Source organism: Oryctolagus cuniculus, chromosome 18 (assembly GCF_051225735.1).
Source record: "Oryctolagus cuniculus isolate XC-2025 breed Fujian yellow rabbit chromosome 18, ASM5122573v1, whole genome shotgun sequence".
NCBI classification, from domain to species: domain Eukaryota; kingdom Metazoa; phylum Chordata; class Mammalia; order Lagomorpha; family Leporidae; genus Oryctolagus; species Oryctolagus cuniculus.
Window position 1 is genome coordinate 47,550,506 of NC_142884.1, and position 20,537 is coordinate 47,571,042.

General features: G+C 42.7%; 2 protein-coding genes across 16 annotated transcripts in view; one reads left to right on the forward strand and one right to left on the reverse strand.

Annotated features, from left to right (window-relative positions):
- The window catches only part of RPGRIP1L (RPGRIP1 like), a 101,610-nt gene extending 92,363 nt beyond the window's left edge, over positions 1–9,247 (reverse strand). For 6 of the 9 annotated variants that reach the window (XR_016225145.1, XR_016225144.1, XM_002711567.6 and 3 more), the window contains exons 1-5: positions 9,081–9,247; positions 7,015–7,058; positions 6,497–6,588; positions 4,155–4,299; positions 799–1,097 (exon numbers count right to left, since the gene is read on the reverse strand). Coding sequence is in view for 5 of the 9 variants with exons in the window: in XM_002711567.6 (XP_002711613.3) it covers positions 799–1,097; positions 4,155–4,299; positions 6,497–6,581 (529 nt within the window). In the remaining 4 variants the exon portion in view is untranslated. Of the gene's footprint in view, positions 1–798; positions 1,098–4,009; positions 4,300–6,496; positions 6,589–7,014; positions 7,059–9,080 lie in introns of those variants that run through there. The other 3 variants (XM_089320049.1, XM_089320048.1, XM_089320052.1) reach the window with 2 other exon arrangements.
- A 99-nt stretch (positions 9,248–9,346) lies between these two features.
- Positions 9,347–20,537, forward strand: part of FTO (FTO alpha-ketoglutarate dependent dioxygenase) — a 416,527-nt gene continuing 405,336 nt past the window's right edge. The window contains exons 1-2 of one of the 7 annotated variants that reach the window (XM_070061822.2): positions 9,403–9,505; positions 15,399–15,444. Coding sequence is in view for 2 of the 7 variants with exons in the window: in XM_089318677.1 (XP_089174803.1) it covers positions 9,461–9,505 (45 nt within the window). In the remaining 5 variants the exon portion in view is untranslated. 7 annotated transcript variants of the gene reach the window in all.

Sequence of the window (20,537 nt, forward strand, 5' to 3'; positions counted from 1 at the left end):
AGAGGTCTTCCTTCCATTGGTTCACCCCCAAAATGGCTGCTACAGCCGGAGCTATGCGGAGTCAGGTGCTTCTTCCTGGTCTTCCACGCGGGCGCAGGCGCCCAAGCACTTGGGCCATCCTCCACTGCCTTCCTGGACCACAGCAGAGAGCTGGACTGGAAGAGGAACAACCGGGACTAGAACCTGGTGTCCATATGGGATGCCTGCACTGCATGTGGAGGATTAACCAAGTGAGCCACGGAGCCGGCCCCAATCTGGTGATTCTTAAGTAAAATGATCTCTCGACAATGTTATGATTTTAAGAAAAAGCAAGCCAGGGCCAGTGTTGTGGCACAGTGAGTTAAGCCACTGCCTGTGATGCCAGCATCCCTTATGAGAGCTGGTTTGAGTCCTGGCTGCTCCACTTCTGATCCAGCTCCCTGCAAATGTGCCTGGTAAAGCAGTGGAAGATGGCCCAAGTCCTGGAGCCCTTGCACCCACAATCTCCCCACAATGGGAGACCCAAATGAAGCCCTTGCACCCACAATGGGACACCCAGATGAAGTTCCTGGCTCCTGGCTTCAGCCTGACTAACCCTGGCCATTTGGTGGGTAAAACAGTGGATGGAAGGAAGACTTCGCTGTCTCTCTGTTACTCTGCCTTTCAAATAAATAAATAAATAAATAAATCTTTAAACAAATGTAAAAGAAAAACATAAGAAACTTAACAACACTTAAAAATGGGTAATACAGAAATGACACTGTGTGTAAAACTATCATAAGGCTTCAGTTTAGGATTAAAGGTTAAATGTTGTTTTACCTTTCCTGGGGCATTCTTGCAAGGCTGCATTTTCATTTGCTTTTCTACGCCCAGTGTTAATACGAGATTGTATATAATTGTATGGTGTCTGCCTGTAACTCTGGATTTGAAGTTGCTGTTTGGCTGAAATGAGTCTGTTTTTGAGGACTTCATTTTGTCTTTCAAGCTCATGAACTTTCTCTTGCAGCTGTTCAATCATTTCTTCCATTTCTACATCACGTCCGAGCCGCTTGGGGCCGCCACCAACCCGTTCATATCTTTTCTTGTCATTAACTAGCCGTATTAACTTGGTGGCCATTCTAGGGAAATAATAAAAAGATGAAAAGGAATGTGAGAAGTCAGCATAAAATGCATTCTGTTGAAAGGAACATAATCACTGTGAAGACTTCAGTGCAGAACCTGAATAATAAATTTCAGGTTTTGATGTAACTATTACTGCCTGTGAAGAACCCTTTGATGATAATTGAAACCACTGGGCAACAATCTGCTTTATAGCACTGACAAATAACAGTTTCCTAAGGCTTATCATTTAAGGTTGGTAAAGAGAGGACACATATTTACTCCATATGTTCCTGAAATGCAATTTTTAACGCATGACCTTATATAGGAATGCTGTATGCACTTAAATGTAGTTACAGATTGTGGATGTGGTGGGTTATATCTGCAATCCACAGTAAGTTAAAACTTTTGAAAAGTGTGTTAAGATCAGACAGCACTTAGGTAAAATATTGTTTTCAGTTTCTCTAGGGTTCAGAAATATAAGAATGTTAAAACACACACATTTAAAGTCCAATGAAAAATTCAAAAGAAACCAAAATGTACCACTAAACGTTGTTTAGTGCTCAAGAACCATTCAGTTTGATAGTAGAAAATAACAATGCAAAAAGTATCATTTCAATGCTACTTTGAAATTTAGACGTAAATTGTGCTTCTGACATCTTAGAGGTTTCTACCTCTACCTTTGATTCTTTTAAGTTCTGATAAAAACTGGTTAGACAGAACAAAAGACAGAAAGGGCACATGAGGGTGATGTAATATACACGTACGGAAAACATGCCTGACAGTGAATGGAAAAATCTTGGCAGGACAAGAAAGAAAAGGTGGCTTTGATGAGAGACACAAGTTCAAGACTTTACAAAATTGGTCGCACATCTTCAATAGCTGATTCTAGTTTATAGTGAATCTATTTTTATAAAGACCCAGACAGGAGATTGAAAATAAAAACACACTTCATTTTTTCTTTAAATGGGGTTTGCTTTATTTTAGCATGGTTATGGACAGAAGCTTTTACTTAAGAGAACAAAAGTGAAATAAAAAGATCCTTAATAGCTTTGGGATGTCATAGAACAACCTCTTTTTTTTTTTTCACCCCCCTAAGCAGAGTCCTCTGTAAATGCAGTAGTAATACATGTCTATCTACACTTCTGGCCGACAGCATGTGGCATCAGGGAGAGCTATGCATAACATAATCAGTTAAGATTGTTTTCTCTTTCCCTTGAGGCACGTCCATTAAGCATGCTTTATAAGGGATATAGGATAATAAAAACCAAGATCTAACAGTACCACAAACATCCTAGTAAAATAATCAATGGATTAGTTCCTTTTCCACCTAATCCAGAGAATGATATATCATGGGGGATATCTTGCCAGGTATTATAATCCCAAAGAGCCGCGAACTCTGCCTAGTCCTTTAGTAAGTGTAGGGTCCTGCACCCAACAAATCACCCATCCATGAACATAAGGTAGGCATCTAACAGTTATGAGATACCAACTTTCAACCTAAATTCTTGAATGTTCTGTTGTAGAGATTTCCACACAGAAATATAGATTACATTCAAAAGACAGAAATTTAATATGAAAAGTCTTCATCTAAGAAAACAAATAACCCTAATTTTAAGGCAAACAAAGCACATCTATAGTGTCTTCAGATTACTTAAATAATGTTCAAGTAAACTTTGCCAAGATATTTAAATTTGTGTCTGTCCAGTGACAGCAAAACTTGTTTGATTTCTTTTGTGATATTAATGAATCAAAAGTGATCTGCTAAAGTTTGATCTGCTAGTTTTAAAAGGTGGTTTATAAAAGAATCTACAGTTATATTTAAAAAGATACTAATTAAATCTTAGGTATAAATTTAAAGATACAGTAGACTAGGTCACTGTCAATGGTGTGAGACTGAAAAGGAATTTAGGGGTTTGGGTCATAACATTCATTTGACCACAACTCATAGGGCTCAGTAAAATAAAATCCCAGGAGGTTATATGGCTTAAATGGACCACAGACTACCAGCATAATAGACAATAGAAGACGTACGTGCAACCTGATTCCCAGCCCAGTATTTCCCCATTAACTTATATTGCTCATTACTGAGTTGTTTTTTATTTTCTGACTAGGATAAATTACTAATGAAGTAAAGGTTATGAATGCAATTCTTTCCTAGTTAGTGGTCATAGACCACATATCTCATTGTGACTGGCTGACGTGTGCTACTCGTCAGAAACGGAACCAGGCAAGTAAATCACATCTTGAAAACAGCCAACTCAAAGCACAGGGCCTGGATGCAGCAGTTCTGGGGTTGTTAAAACCACATCCACACAGCAGCAACTGACCTGCAATCACCTTTTTAGGATGAACTGTAAGCAGGAACAAACCCTATCTTCTTTCCTCAATGCCTGTCTCACCTTTTTTTTTAAATCAAGAATATGAATATGCATATAGACAAGCTCAGACATACAAATATGAATCTACTTTTTTGTTTTTAATGAAATAAATTCAAAAGATAGGAATAAAAAAGAATATCTACTCCTAAGAAATCATTCTTGCAGTTTTTGCACATAAATCAAAAGTAACATTATATTTATTCAGAAACAGTAGAGACCCTTTGAAATAAATATTGAATCTAGAGAGCAAAGTTAGGTAAGTTCCAGAGACTAAACTGATGTTTTGTTAGTAGACCCCAAATCTTAAGGGAACATGCAGTCTAACAAGTTAGAATATTTAATTACTTTTAAAACCTTTCATTTTAAAACGAAGACATTTAAAAACAGATGTCTTGGCCATTTTGCTTATTAAACTATAAATATTAAACCAAAAGTTATTTACAGACATGCTACGCTCATGGCACTAAGTTGTTAGCTCTTTTCTTTCAAATAGCAACTTCAGACATAATAAACACTTATCTTTTCAAGGTTTATAATTCTAGTTTGCAAGATTTTCCATTTTTAAAAATTGTATTTATTTACAACCTGCCTTGTTCCAAAAAGATTCTAGGTGGGGTTTTCAATTAAGTTTATAAAAAAATTATTCTTCAAACTTTACAGAGTCAAGAAAAAAAGCTAAAAGCTTTTTATCATAACCTTTTAATTTTATCCTCTTGCTTGCGGGCATGCTGTTTAAGTAAAATGTTCTCATCATGCAAACGCAAAAATCTGTCTTCTAGTTCCTCACGACTGACACGTGACACCGCCTGGCGAGATTTCATCGTTCGTGTTGTTGAAGCTTCTGCAAAAATGTGAGGATGGTTAATTGTGGGATTACTTAAAACAGTCTCTAAAAATAATAGTGCTTTATTTCAATATAATCTCTAATGCACTCTTACTACGTTTTTCCCTTTTGTGACGTACAATTAAGAATCCTTCAGAAAATGTTACAGCATTGTTTGCATAAGTGATATGAGGTGAGAATAAAAACCTTTGTTGTTTGTACTTTATATACTCTGCTATTAATATTCATGCGTTAATAGGGATTTGAGCAAAAATATCCATTAAGAATTTTTTACATAATAATTCTTTAAGGATATACAATGGAATTCTGATTGAGTGAAGATTTCAATTCATATGCTAAATGTTGTGATAATGAAATCACAAATCAGAGTATCTTTTTTTAAACAAAGCCAACAGTTTGCAACGAATAACACAGTATGACTAAGAGATTTTTTTTCCAATGTACGAGCATTATAGAAAAGAAACTAGAGGGGCCGGCGCCGTGGCTCACTAGGTTAATCCTCTACCTGTAGCGTCAGCATCCCATATGGGCGCCGGGTTCTAGTCCCAGCTGCTCTTCTTCCAGTCCAGCTCTCTGCTGTGGCCCGGGAGGGCAGTGGAGGATGGCCCAAATGCTTGGGCCCTGCACCCGGCTATGATACTGAGAGGAAGCACCTGGCTCCTGGCTTCGGATCAGCACAGCGCTGGCCATGACGGCCGTTTGGGGAGTGAGCCAATGGAGGGAAGACCTTTCTCTCTGTCTCTCTCATTGTCTATAACTCTGCCTGTCAAATAAATAAAATCTTAAAAAAAAAACAAAAAACAAAAAACAAAAAACTAGAGTCTGTGAGAACAATCATAAAGGCTCCCAAAATTTAAACTGCCACTTAAGAGCTTCCAAATCATTTCTCTATAAGCTATCTTATATATCTTTATAGAATTTTTACATCGTGTAGAATGCATATAGGGTATCTTTTTATGGATGCATAAATGTGGTACTTTTCATGTCTCTGTAAGGTAGGTCAATTTTCAGTAATCCTCCAATAAAAATACAACAAACTGACAGATATTAAAGTCCTCTGGTGGTTTACTGAAGATAGTAACTGAACTCAGCTCAAAAGCTCAAAGATTGAAATCAAAGCTGATATATAATTGTTACTTTTTTCTTTCTAAAGATTTATTTTATCTATTTGAAAGGCAGAGTTACAGACAGAGGAAGTGGAGAGAGAGAGAGAGATCTTACATCTGCTGGTTTACTCCCCAAAAGGCTGTAAAAGCTGGGACTGGGCAAAGGATGACGCCAGGAGCCAGAAGCTTCTTCCGGGTCTCCGAAGTGCATTAGCAGGGAGCTGGATGGGAAGTGGAGCAGCCAGGACTCTAATCAGTATCTATGTGGGATGCCGCTGTCACAGGCAGTGGCTTTACTTGCGATGTCACAACATTGGCCCCATACTTTTTACTTTTGACAATAAAATGTCTGTAGTCAAATTTTTCTTTCTCAGTGAACAATACATTTATTGGCCACTTTTGTGACATAAAGGTGGCTACTGATAATGTACTTAGTGAAGTAAATTTCAATAGCAAATGAAGTGGCGTGAGAGTATGGCTGACACACATATTGACGTACAAACAGAAACGTAATTCTGCACTCTAAACTGTTCCTTCAAGTAATGCTTTTTTTTCTTCATGTTAAAGTGCTTTTGAGTTCTATAGCAACTTATAAGGGATAAATGGAAGGATCAAGAAAATCTTTAATGTACATTAATTTGATAAAAAAGTTACTATCACTTGCATAAACAACTCATTTCGAGATACTCAACTTGAAAGGCAAAAATCTTAAAATTTGGCATTTCCTCCTATATAAAATTTCAACAAAGAAATGTTTTAATGGTGAATGCAATTTAAACAATTTAGTTTGGAGGGTTGATACTCTCTATATAGTTTCTACTCATGTGTGGAATTTTAAAAAGATGATTTATAACAATTCTTTATCAGACAGAGGGGGATTTTACATTTGCTATGAGCTGTTGATAATTGACTCATGCAGTAAAATACCATATGTGTTCTAAATTCTCCATCTTCTTGTTTAGTCCAATCAAGAGCTATATAGTTACTTAAATGGTTTGGTTTGTATGAATATCAGAAATACTTTAAATTAAAAGTAAAGAAATCACTGATCAAAGTTCATAACTGTAATAAATAACAGCTGGCCAGACCTTGTAACCCTTCCATTCTTAAGAGGTTTAGACCTATATCTTTCACAGGCAGATCTCCTGCAGTCTCATCAGTGGGACCAGACATGGCCGATCTGTGGAGAAAAGAAAATTCAAATAAACTCTTTCCAAGTTATTACATTAACTATGCACTGGAATGTACCATATAAAACCAATAAGGGACTAGAACTTTAATGGACATCTTATTGCCCACATGTGGCTGCCTGAAGAAGATGAAAGCTTCTATTCTAAAAGTTATATCACATTCAATCATGGAGATAGTGTTGCTTTCAACAGTGGATTTCCTATAGTTTGCTTAGGAAATGAGGTAAGATTATCATTCTTCCTTCTCTCTTCTTATTCCTCTTTCTGGAAAGAAAGAAAGGAAAAAAGAAACCAGCAAACTTTCTCAAATTTAAGAAATACTTCCTCCCTGTTCCTCTCAAAGAATTCTCAAGAAAAATCTTGAAGAAACTCAGTTCAGCAACATGATTCACCTGGTTGGTTGTCACATCACTTACCAGTGGCTCAAGTCACTCAGCCTCTCTGGGTTTCAGTTCATTAACTGTGAAGGGGAGACAATAACACATATTTCACAGAGTTACTCTGAAAGGGAGCCAGTAACCTCAAAATATTTAGCATATATGCCTGAGATCTCAATATTACTCAAATATTAATTTTCTGCAGGGTGTACAAATGAGTGGGTAGGTCCAAGTTTTGTGAAAGAGGTTTCATAAATTTATAAAATGGGTTTCTGTTGTTGCGGTGTACTGCCTTTGCTGCCATGAGTCTTTGTGAGGCTCCAGGGTTTAACTGTCTTAACACATAGGCTGTACCCTTAAATCTGGTATTCTCAGTTTCTGTTTTTTACAGAGACTCATCACAGTAACTTTAGTCTGTATGTGGATGTGAGTGAGCCACACAACGTCAAGGTTACAAACCAAACTCCAGGATTCTCTTTTCATTTTGATCTACCTAGGAAGCCGAATGCAAACTGCCAGTGAAGACACGCAAAGGCTGGGGTTCTCCGGCTCTAGAACGCTAGTCCTAGAAGGTGAGCCGCAAGAGACGAGCAAGCCTATGCGTCTTGTTCACCTCTGTATTTCTGGAGGGTGGCACAGGGCCCGGATAACTCAGCACGCTGTTGAATGAGCAAATAGAGCCCATGCACCTCAGGGTCTGCAAACCCAGAGAGGGTTTACAAAATCTGGCATGCACATGTGCATCTGCACTATCTTTTAGGGAGAGCGCTCTTAGCTTTTACTGTAATTCACAGAAGATTGACAACCACGGTATTCTGCTGTGACAGGAAGGGCTGACAACCTTGGAGACTGTCTATTTCTTTTGGAAACACTGCCGCGGGAAAGGTCAACTTTCAGATGCAAATTGTCAAGAAGTGTAAGCACCGTCCACCTGTGAAAACGACTTTTCCATGATAGAGTTCAGGCTGCTTTCCCAGTAACAGTGAACAGTGGTGATGACGGTGCTAACATTTTACTGGATGCTTGCTATAAGCTTAGGCATGATTCTCAATGCGTCCATGAATTCAACATGTCACCGTATTCTTGAGATTCCGACTTTAGAGACGAGGAAGCTGAGCCACAGATGAGTTATCACGCCCAAGTCACACGTCTGGGCAGTGGCTGTCTGGTGTCCAAACTGGGAAGGGGAGGTGTCACTGGCATCCAGCCGGTAGGGGTCAGGGATGACGCTTAGCAGTCTACAGTGCACCTAACATACATTACTGCAGTGGCTGGCCCCGGTTGTTAATAGGGTGGACATTAAGAAACCTGGTACACCGCAGAGGGCCTCCCAAACACCATTTCACACTACCCGTCCTCACGGTGCTGCTCCAATCTCATTCTTGACTTCCTTCGAAGCGGCCCTTCCCTTGTGTGCCTTTGCATTAGCTGGGGTCTCGCCTCAATTTTCCAGAAAGGCTTTTCCCCACCACTCTATTCCTCTACATTCATTGCTTTCACAGCCGTCGCCTCTCTGAAATTACCTTATTGGCTTACCAGTTCACTGTCGGCACTAACGAAGTACAAGCACCTTGGGATGGGTATGGGTCTTGTCCACAGCTGGTGGGGATCAGGACTGGGTACTTGGTGGGCACTATATTAATATTCACGGTGTGAATAAACCGCCACCAGGAATTGAGACCAGAATGGTCAACCGCGTCCCTACCTCTAGGGAGCTAACAGCTTATGGGGGTGACGAGAGGACACACAAATTATAGTAAGCAGTCAGGCAAAGAACAGGCCACTCAGGAGGCGTAGGGACTGACAATCAACTCCTAATTCAGGACAAACGAACGAATGAAGGATCTGGATATGGACAGCAATTCGCAGCCTCAAGTCTCATCCGCTAAGGGTTTATGGCTGAGATACAAAATTTCAACTCGGTCCTGGGCATGGGGAAAAAGGGCGGGCTGTGATTCAGGCCTAACGCCGTGGAGCTGCTTTTTATGCGGGCACGAGGCCAGGGTCTTCTGCAGGCCGCAAAGCGGATCTCAGACTGCCGCCCGCGCTGCGCGGGGAGGGTCAGCCAACCTGTAGCCACCCCCGTCCGCCCCCAGGGTACTCACCGCCACACTTTCTCCGCCGCTAGCTACCGTTGCTATAGCGCCCACGGCGTGTCCGGCGGCTGGCCGAGAGCAGCACGGGAAAAACATGGCGGGCCCTGCTGCCTCCTGGGAAATGTAGTTCTTCTTGCGCTCCAGGCCTTCTGCTTGCAGCGTAGCGGACTACGCTCGCTCAGCTGTGGGACCTGGGAAATTCTTCAGCTCTAAGCCCCGAGGTGCTCCTGGGCGTCGCCGCCTTGCATCCTGGGAGACGTAGTTCTATTTGCTCCCAGGGCGAATGGCGCTGGGCGGGAGCAGAATTCTGAAAGAACTACAGGCAGGAGGCGGGGTCCCGAACGAGGATCTAAGCGGCTCGCGGTGGCGAAGGCGGCTTTAGTGGCAGCATGAAGCGCACTCAGACCGCGGAGGAACGCGAGCGTGAAGCTAAGGTATTTCGGTTTCCAGACGGTCTGGGGATCTTCGTGCACTGGGCGCTAGAGATAGGGAAGCAGAAGACGTAGGTTCGGTGGCGACAGGATGCACGGTATTAAGCCAAGTGATGACAGGGCCTTGTATGCAGGGGACCTGGAAAACGTGGGAGGGGGCAGTTATAAATTCGTAGTGCCTAGGATGCAGGCCGAGTCTTGTAGGAACGGCCCAGAGATGAAAATCAAGACACCCATTTCCTTGTCCTGTACCTGCGCCTGCTGCTTGGTTCCCTTTGTAGCCACCGTGGTGCCTCAGTTTACCCTCTCAGATGACTGTGATGATCCCTGCTGGGTGTTCTCGTTCCATAATGGTCTCCCAGGCTGAGGTCTGCTGAGGCGAAATGAATGTCTGGGCGGTCAGATGGGTTTGTTTGGAACAGCTGTCTCAGTGGCCAGCTGGTGATCGCCTGTGCCTTCAGCCCTGTGAGCGTTAGGCTTTGGTGTTCGGCCTCCGACAGGTGCCATTCCATGGGAGAACAGTTAGAGAGCAGTAGCAACTTTTCAGAAGGCATTGATTGTGGTAAGAGCAACAGCGATTTGCTAAAAGTATTTATTGTGTGTCAGGCTCTGTGTGAGATGCATAGTTTTCGTATTGTCACGGTTGATTGCAAGGTAGTTGGTACACATGGAGTATCAACGCTCGTGTTTCCTTTTCTCTCATTCACAAAGTCAGGTCCCATTGATTTGTCTACATGTACATAGGGAATCTGTCCACTTCTTTCCATTTCCACTATGTTGGACCAAGGTACCATTATCTCTTTAATGGACTGTAGGAATAACCTCCTTATTGGACTACGTTCATTTTATTTTTAAAGATTCGTGTATTTATTTGAAAGGCGGAGAAAGAATCGTCCAACCACTGGTTCACTCCCCAAATGGCTGCAATGGCCGGGGCTGGGCCAGGCCAAAGCCTGGAACTATATCCAGGTCCCAGGTGGCTGGCAGAGACCTGAGTTCTTGGGCCACCCTCCGCTGCTTTCCCAGGCACATTAGCAGGGAGCTGGCTTGGAAGGGGAGCAGCAGGACTTCGTGCTCATATGGGATGCTGCTGTCCCGGGTGGAGGCGTAGCTTCCCTGCACCACAGCACAGGCTCCACTCTGCACTCACTTTACAACCTGGCTTGACTGCTGTGTTCCCCCGGGTAACCCAACAAGCAGCCTCAGCCTGCAGAGTGCAGCCAAATACAAATCAGGTTATGTCCTTTTCCTCCCTTCCTGCTCTGCCAGCCACCTCTTTAAAAATTTTCAATGGCCTTCTGTTGCTCTTCTGTTACTGCATCATATGGAAGCTTTCTGTTAAAAGTTACTCTTTTTACTTTTAATTGACACATACACATTGAATGTATTTATGGAGTCTCATGTGACGTTTCTATACAGGTCTACATCGCATAATGTGCAATCATGTCTATGTCCTCACATATTTAACATATTTAACATTTCTTCATGAAAAGATTTCAAAATCCACAGTGCATTATCATTGTTGTCATCCGACTGTGCAATGAACACCAGAATGTCTAACTATAGCTTAGTAGCTGTCAATCATCTCCCCGTACCTCACTCTCCCCAGCTTCTGAAAACACCGTTATACTTTTGACTGCCATGAGATCACCTTTTTTGTTTTTAGGCCCCACATGTGCGTGAGATCGTTTGGTGTTTGTCTTTCTGTGCTTGGCTTATTTCACTGCAGGTAATGACCTCCAGACCCATCCATCTTGTTGCAATGACAACCTTGCAGCTTTGTATCCCATTGTGTAAATAGACCACATTTGCTCTGTCCATTCCTCAGAACATGAACACTTAAGTTGTTTCCATGTCTTGGCTGTTGTGAACAGTGCTGCAGTGAACGTGGGCATGCGGATATCTTGTGTGTGTGTGTAAACATGTATAGATACGTGTACATATGTAAACCCAGTAGTGGGACTCCTACATCATATGCTAATTCTGTTTTTAGTCTTTTTCGAAGAACCTCCTTACTGTTTTCTAAAGTGATTTTAACTGTTTGTATCAGTTTCCTGGGGTTGCTACAACAAGTTACCACAAATTTGGTGGCTTTAAACAACAGAACTGCATCCTCTTAGAGTTCTGGAGACAAGATGTCTGGAATCACGGGACTGGCAGGGCCACGTTCTCTCTGCAGGTGCTAGGGGTGAATCCTCCCCTGCCTCCTCTGGCTCCTGGTGTTCCTTAGCTTGTAAAGCTTCAGCCTCTGTCTCCTTCACAATACCTTCTTTTCTTTTGTTTAAAGATTTATTTTATTATTTATATGAAAGTCAGAGTTACACAGAGAGAGGAGAGAGAGAGAGAGGTCTTCCATCCACTGGTTCACTCCCCAGTTGGCTGCAATAGCCAGAGCTGGGTCGATCTGAAGCCAGGAGCCAGGAGCTTCCTTTGGGTCTCCCACATGGGTGCAGGGGCCCAAGGACTTGAGCCATCTTCTGCCTTCCCAGGCCATAGCAGAGAGCTGATCTGAAGTGGAGCAGCCGGCTTGAACCGGTGCCCATATGGGTTGCTGGTATTGCAGGTGCCGGCTTTATCCACTATGCCACCACACCAGCCCCTGGGATGATCTTTTCTTGAGAGCCTTATGATCCTCAACTTAATTACACCTGCAATGACCCCTTTTCTGAATCAGGTCACATTCATAGGTACCAGGTGTTTGGACTTGGACATGTCTCTTTGGAGAATTATATTTAAAAACACCGTGCTGTTTTGTATTCCCCACTACCTATGCATAAGGGTTCTAGTTGCTTCATGTTCTCAACAACGCTTGGTATTATTGTCTTTTAAATTTTAGCTATTCTAGTGAATTCATCATGGTAACTCATTATGGTTTTAATTTGCATTTCAGTGATGACTGTTGAGGATGTATCTCTTGTCTTAAAGAACTGTTTCAGACTTTTTTTAATGTACATAGGAGAGACCAAGCGACAGAGAAGTCTCATCTCCTGGTTCACTCCCCAAATGCCTGCAACAGCCAGGCATGAAGTCAGGATCCAGGAACTCAATCTAGGTCTTCCACGTGAGTGGCAGGGACCCAGCTTCTTGTTCCATCATCTGTTACTTCGCAGGGTATTAGCAGGAAGCTGTAATCAGGAGTGGAACCAGGACTTGAATGCAGGCTCTGAGATATGGGATGTGAACACGAGGCAGGCAGCTTAACTGCTATACCAAATGCCTGCCCCCTTTCGTTTTTATTTTTTTTAAAGCTCTATTGAGGCATACATTACATTACACACAGTTTACTTGTTTTATGTATAGAATTCAGGGGTTGTAATGTGTTTACAGTTGTGTAAACATCACAGTCTTATTCTGGAACATTTCCATGATCCCCCAAATAATCCTTTTGTTCACTTACAGTTCTTTCCCATTTCTACCTCATTCGTAGGCAACCACTAATCTCCTTTTTGTTTCCTACATTTGCTTTAATGGACATTTTTGGGTACAGTAGTAACCCCTCATTCATGCTTTTGATTTACTGTGGTCTGAAAATACTATGGAAAATTCCAGAAATCAACAATTCATAAATTGCAATTAACTTTTGCTATAGCATATTGTTTGAATCATTCTGTTATTAGTTGTTATTGTTGTTGATTTCTTAGTGTGTCCAATTTACGAATTAAAATTTATTGTCGTTGTATCTGTATAGGAAAAAAACCTAGTATGTGTAGAGCTGGGTACTGTCTTTGGTTTCAGGCATCTGCAGAAAGGTGGGGAACATATCCCTTGTGAATAAAGGGGAGGCAACTGTGAATGAAACCATACAATATGTGGTCTTCGGTGTTTGGCTGCATTCACCCAGGATACTGTTATATATGTTATAGCATGTGTCAATATTTTGTTCTTTTTCACCACCTGGTGGATATTGGATAGTATTCTAGTATCAGGAGATTTTGCTTATCTAATTCACCAGTTGCTGGAAATCTGAGTTGTTTCTACTCTTTGGCTGCTATGCTACTGTGAATGGTTGGATCCTAGTTCTCGTGTGGGTATGTTTTTATTCCTCTTGGGTGGTACCTAGAAGTGGCATTGTTGGTCATATGTTACCTCTGTGTTTAACATTTTGCATTGTTTATTTGAGAGAGCAGGGGGAGGGGAAGAGGCAGAGAAGTAGATCCCATCTGCTGTGCACTCTTCAAATGCCTTCAAAATGGTTGGGACTAGGTTAGGCCTGAGCCAGCACGTCCCATGTAGGTGGCAGAGACCCACTAATGCTGCCCTCCAGGATCTGAATTACCAGGAACACAGCCAGGAATTCAGGTACTCACTATGGGATGCGGGCATCTTAACTGCAGGCTAAATGCCTGTCCCTGTTTAACTTTTTTTTTTTTTTTTTTGACAGGCAGAGTGGATAGTGAGAGAGAGAGACGGAGAGAAAGGTCTTCTTTTTGCCGTTGGTTCACCCTCCAATGGCCGCCACAGCTGGCGCGTTGCGGCCGGCGCACCGCGCTGATCCGAAGGCAGGAGCCAGGTGCTTTTCCTGGTCTCCCATGGGGTGCAGGGCCCAAGCACTTGGGCCATCCTCCACTGCACTCCCTGGCCGCAGCAGAGATCTGGCCTGGAAGAGGGGCAACCAGGACAGAATCCGGCGCCCCGACCGGGACTAGAACCCGGTGTGCCGGCGCTGCTAGCTGGAGGATTAGCCTATTGAGCCGCAGCACCGGCCCCTGTTTAACATTTTAAGAAGCTACCACACCATTTTCCAGTATGCTTTACATTCTTACCTTTTGAGAGTGACGGTGTCTCCATGTCCTTGTCAACACTTGTTATTGTCTCACTTTTTGGTTATTGCCATCACAGTGGGTGTGAAGTAGTATCTCATTGTGGTTTTGATTTTTATTTCCCTATTAGCCAGTAATGCTTGGCATCTTCTGAGGGGCTTATTGGACATGTGTACATCCTCTTTATAAAGTATTTGTTCAAAATTTTATCTGTTGTTTTTTGTTGTGGAGTTTTTTTGTGTTCTTATTAAGTTTTCTGAGTTCTTTATATTTTCTAGATAAATATCTTGTCAGCTATGAGTGCTGCAAACATCTCTTACTATTTTACTTTGTTTAATGGTTTTTATAGATTCAGTTTATCAATACTTCTTTTTATGATAAATGCTTCTTATGTAATAACTGTGAAATGTTTATCCTGAAGTCACAAAGATTTCTTGTTTGCTTTATAAATTAAAATTTACCACTCTTCATAATGGGTAAATACTTTTTATTTTCTTTTTCTCTTTGAAATAACTTGGATTGTATTCTCTTTCTTGCAGTTGCTCACGCTGTTGATGTTCATGTAATTTCCAAATCTGGAGGGTGAATAAGAAGGTTGAAGTAAATATCCTTCCTTCCCTCCATGGCAGCATTTGTTTGATATTTGTTAAAACCTAAGACAGTACAACACAATATTCGTGCACTTTTAAAATGTTTTTTTTTTTTTGTTTTGGTAAAGCATATAGTAGAATAGTCCAGATTGGTATTTGTTGACCTGAGTTAAACTGTGGTTTGCATATTGTCTTTGCTACTCACACAGGAGGTTCACACCCTAGTGTCTCTGTTTCTCCAGTCGGAAAATGGGGTCAAAGTGTGGCTTCTGTGAGTTCTGTGAGGCCCCAGGGTCACTGAGTTTCACCTCTGTGCCAGGGACAGAGTAGGTGTGAATTTGCTTGAATGTGACTGCCTGAAGGGCCCTTGACTGGCACAGAGCTGATGCTGCACATTTTTTTTTCTGCTAATGTAATTTATGATTCTAAAATGTTTTAAAGCTTACAGAAGAACTGCAAGAGTAGAATAGAGAGCTGTCGTAGATGTCCTGAATCACAAGGTAGCGTCTTACTGTGTTCTCTCTACTGCTTGCTGTCTCCATGCAGTCACGTGCCACTTGGTGACAGAGACTCGGTGACAGAGACTCATCAGGTAATTGTGTTGTCTTGCAAACATCGTAGAGTGCACTCACACTGCTGGAGATTGCTCTGACATCACTGGACTGTGGGATGCTGTGGGATCAGTCATATACGCAGTATGTTGTGCATCTAAACACTGTTACGTGGCGCATCATGATATATGTTTGAACCATGATTTTTTATGAGCTGTTACAGAGTAAATTGGAGGCACCAATTTTATCTCTAAATAGGTCTGCCTGTATTTCCTGAGAATAATGATGTTCTCTTAAAAAATAGTCAATTCTCAATGCAAGAAAAGTTTGCACTGATATGATACTTTTATTTAATCCAAAGTCCATTTTCAGTTTTTGCTAATTGTCCTTATATCTTTTATAGCTTTTTTTTTTTTCTGGTCTGGATTCCAGTCTGGGATTACACATTACCTTTAGTTGTCAGTCTCTTCTCCTTTAATCTGATGTCCTTTAGTGTCATTTAAATTGGTTTCTTCTCCTTTCTTTATCTCTCAGGACATTTGCGTTTGTGTGCAGGCTATTTTTTTTTTTTTAAAGATTTTATTTATTTACTAGAAATGCAGAGTTACAGAGAAGCAGAAACAGAGAAGAGAGAGGTCTTCCATTCCTGGTTCACTCCCCAAATGGCTGCAATAGCTGGAGCTGAGCCAGTCTGGAGCCAGGAGCCAAGAGCTTCTTCCAGGTCTCCCACGCGGGTAAAGGGGCCCAAGGACTTGGGCCATCCTCTGCTGCTTTCCCAGGCCATGGCAGAGAGTTGGTTTGGAAGTGGAGCAGCCGGGACTCAAACCGGTACCCAAATGGGATGCTGGCACTGCAGGCGGCTTTATCCGCTACCCCACAGCGCTGGCCCTGGGGCTATTTGTCTTATTAAGTCACCCGGTGTTTTTATTTGCCTAATGCTTCCTTATGATTATGCATTTTTGGCATGTGTAATTTTTAAGGAACAATGGCACACTAGTGATCACATACTTATAGCCCACATGTTCATCCTGGCTGTAGATTTGACCCAAATGAATTGTGTCTGAAAGATGAGAATTATTTTCTAATATTTAAAAGATGAGGGATTTCACAGAAAAATCTGATTGTTTCTCTTGCAAAAAAATGGATTATCTGGCAAAACTGACATTTTTCCTAATTAGAATTTCCTAATTAGAATTTCCTAACTAGAATTGAATAGGGGAGTGGACCTTTAGCCCAGTGGTTAAGATGCTTGCATCCCACAACAGAGTACTGACTTCAGATTCCTGCTAATTTTGACCCTGGGAGGCAGTGGTGATGGCTTAAGTAATTGGATTCCTGCCATCCATGTGGGAGACCTGGCTTACGGTGTTAGCCCTGGTCTGCCTACCTTCTCTGTGGGCATTTGGGGATTGAGCCAGTGGATGGGAGCTCTCTCTGTGTCTCTCAAATAACTAATAGCGGCTGCTCGTTTGGGTGGCAGATGGGCTTTTAGTTTTGCCACAGTCTGGTTTTGCCCCTTCACTCATGCTGTAGTTGTCCTCTTTACCTGTTTCCCTTCCCAAGGTTTCAATTACTGCCATCAACCATGGCACGAAGAACATTCATATTCATCTTGACGTTTTCAAGTTAGAAGCCCACATTCACGTAGACTTGATTGCAGTAGATTGTTAGAATTATCCCATTTTATTATGGTTCTTCATCTCATACTGTGCCTATTTTTGGATTTACCTTTATCCTAGGTATGTGTATATGGGAAAAACAGTGGAAGTTTGGTATTATCCAAGGTTTTGAGCATCCACTGCAGGTCCTGAAATGTATCCTCTGCAGACAAGGGGAGACTAGGGTGTAGTGGTTTAGAGTATAAGGCTCATCAGCAGCCTTCTTGAATTTAATTCTGCTGCGTCACTTTAACTCTATCACGAGTAACTTCAATTCTCTGAGGCACAGTTTCTCATCTATAAAACTGGGGTGATATTTATGGTTGTGGTGGGGATTGAGAGATGTGTAAAGCAGTTAGAACATTGCTTGCATGCAGTAAAAGAAATTTTGTTATCACCACCTATCCGACCTCTGTAGATATTAGCTTATATTCAGATGTTCATTCTCTGAACCTATATTGAACATCTACTCAGGCAGGGATTTTCCTCATTCAAGTTCCATTAGCTTCTCTCCTGTGTATTCAAGATGGTGGTACTAGTTGTGTCTCACTGTTTGGAAAATTGAGGACATAGTTGCTGAAACCATTTTCTGTGTTCCGTGGTTTGGATGAGGAACCTGGTTAAAGGCTGAGTAGTGTCCTGGGCATTGGAGACGTGTGGGTGAAGATGGCAGATAGAGTCCTATGGAACTGGCTGTCTGCCCAGGGGAAATAGATAAGTAAGCAAGTAGCAACAGTAGAGTGGCGAGCTTCTTCATGGCAGCAGTACGTGATAGCAAGGAGGATCTAACGTGGTCGAGAAGTCATGGAATGTGTTTAGCCTATTCTGGAGGTCAGAGAAGTCCAACCTCAGGAGGATGTTTAAAGTGTATCCTTAGGGTGGGCATTTGCCTGCTGGGAACCAGTTTCCCACATCAAAGTACCTGGGTTTCCATTCCAGCTCTGCTCCTGATTCCAGCTTCCCGCTAGTGTGTACTCTGGGAAGCTGCATTTGATGGCTTTAGCAGCTGGGTCACTGCCATCCACATGGGAGACTCAGATTGAGTTCTGGGCTCCTGGTTTCAGGCTGGCCCAGCCCCTGCTGTTGTAGGCATTTGGTGAGTGAAGCAATGGATGGGAGATCTCTGTCTGCTTCTCTCTGCTTTCAGATAAAGCTTGAAGAAGTGTGTCCGTATGAGAGGCCCGGGACGCCTTTAGAGGTTTTTTAGAAATATTAAAACTTCTTCATTAGCCATGGAATGTAAAGATGTGGGTGCTGAACTCCCAGATGAGCCCTGGGGCTGGGGGCTTTGAAGTAGCAATTAAGATGCAGGTTGGGTCCAGCGCCGTGGCTCACTTGGCTGGCCCTCCGCCCTGCAGTGCCGGCATTCCCTATGGGTACCGGTTCTGGTCTCAGTTGCTCCTCTTCCAGTCCAGCTCTCTGCTGTGGCCCGGAAAGGCAGTAGAGGATGGCCCAAGTGCTTGGGCTCTGTACCTGCATGGGAGACCAGGAGGAAGCACCTGGCTCATGGCTTCGGATTGGCGCAGCACTGGCCGTACCGGCCATTTGGGGAGTGAACCAGTGGAAGGAAGACCTTTCTGTCTGTCTGTCTCTCTCTCTCTCTGTAACTCTACCTGTCAAATAAATAAATAAATAAATCTTAAAAAAAAAAAAGATGCAGGTTGAGGAGCCAGCGCTGTGGCGCAGTAGGTTCATCCTTCGCCTGCGGCGCTGGCATCCCATATGGGTGCTGGTTTGAGTCCTGGCTGCTTCTCTTCCCATCCAGCTCTCTGCTGTGGCCTGGGAAAGCAGTGGAAGATGGCCCAAGTCCTTGGGCCCCTGCACCCACATGAGAGACCTGGAAGAAGCTCTTGGCTCCTGGGTTTGGATTGGTGCAGCTCCAGCAGTTGCGGCCATCTGGGGAGTGAACCAGAGGACGGAAGACCTTTCTCTCTGTCTCTCCGTCTCACTGTCTGTAACTCTACCTCTCAAATAAATAAATAAAAAATATTCAAAAAAAAAAAAAGATGCAGATTGAGATACCCACATCTCATGTTGGGAAACCTGGGTTTGATTCTTGACTTTTTTGCCTCTCTAAAATTGCTCTAATTGGGCGGAAAAGAGTGATACCCTCCTTCTTAGGGATGATGGCCAACACCCCATAACAAAAGTAGAGAAAAGGATAACAAATTTATTTAATCATAGTTTATGTTACATAGGAGCCTTCAGAATGAAGATATGAAGGCCCAGAGAAAGCTGTCTATTTTTATGCTTAGATTTGAGAAAGAATGGACAGTGGTATAGTAATGTGATTGGATGAAGAGGTCTGACCCTTTTGTAAAAATTATTGTATTATTACATCAGTCTGTTATGACTGAAGTGGGAAACCTAACAGTGCCTGTCCAAATTGGCCATTTTTTAAAAAAAAGATTTATTTATTTATTTATTTGAAAGGCAGAGTTACAGAGAGAAATCTGCCGTCTGTTGTTCACTTCCCAAATGGCCGTATGGCTAGGGCTGGGCAAGGCCAAAGCCAGGAGCTTCTTCCAGGTCTTCTACATAGGTGGCAGGGGCCCAAGCACTTGGGCCATCTTCTGCTGCTTTTCCCAGGCCATAGCAGAGAGCTGGATCAGAAGTGAAGCAGCTGGGACTGGAACCAGCACTGATATGGGAAGCTGGTGCTGTAGGCAGCAGCTTAACCAGCTACGCAAGAGTGCTGGCCCCCCAAATTAGTCTTGGTCTGTCTGTGTAACATCCATTGGGTATTTGAAAAGATTCTTTCTGGAATGAGGGCCTTGTGATCTATTATCAGTTAAGGGAGGTCAGAGAATTACTCTATAATCAGATCTTGCTCCGAAAGGTAGGGCAGGGTAGGTGTTTGGCCAGTTGATTTAGATGCCGGTTAAGATTACTGCATCCCATATTGCAAGACCTGGGTTCGCTGGCTGCCTCTGGCTCCTGACTCCAGCTTCCTGCTATTGCAGTCCCTATGAGGCAGCTGTGATGGCTCAGAGTAATTGGGTTCCTACCACCCACATGAGAAACCTGGATTAAGTTACCAGCTGTTGGCTTTGGCTAGTCTAGCCTTGGTGACTGTAGGTGTTTGGGGAGTGGACTAGCAGATGGGAACTCTATCTGACTCTGTGTTTTTGTTTCTTTGCCTGTCAAATAAATGAATGAAAATTAAAAAAAAAAAAAATGAGGGTCCCATGTTGGCACAGCGGTAAAGCCAATGCCTATAATGCTGGCATCCTGTGTGGGTGCTGATTTGAGTCCTGGCTGCTCCACTTCCAGTCCAGCTCCTTACTGATGGCCTGGGAAAAGCAGCAGAAGATGGCCCAAGTGCTTGGGCCCCTGCTACCTATGTGGGAGGCCCGGAAGAAGCTTTTGACTCTTGGCTTTGGCCTGCCCAGCTCTGGGCATTGTAGGAGTGAACCTACGAATGGGAGATCTTTCTTTCTTTGTCTCTCCTTCTTTCTCTTTAACTCTGACTTTCA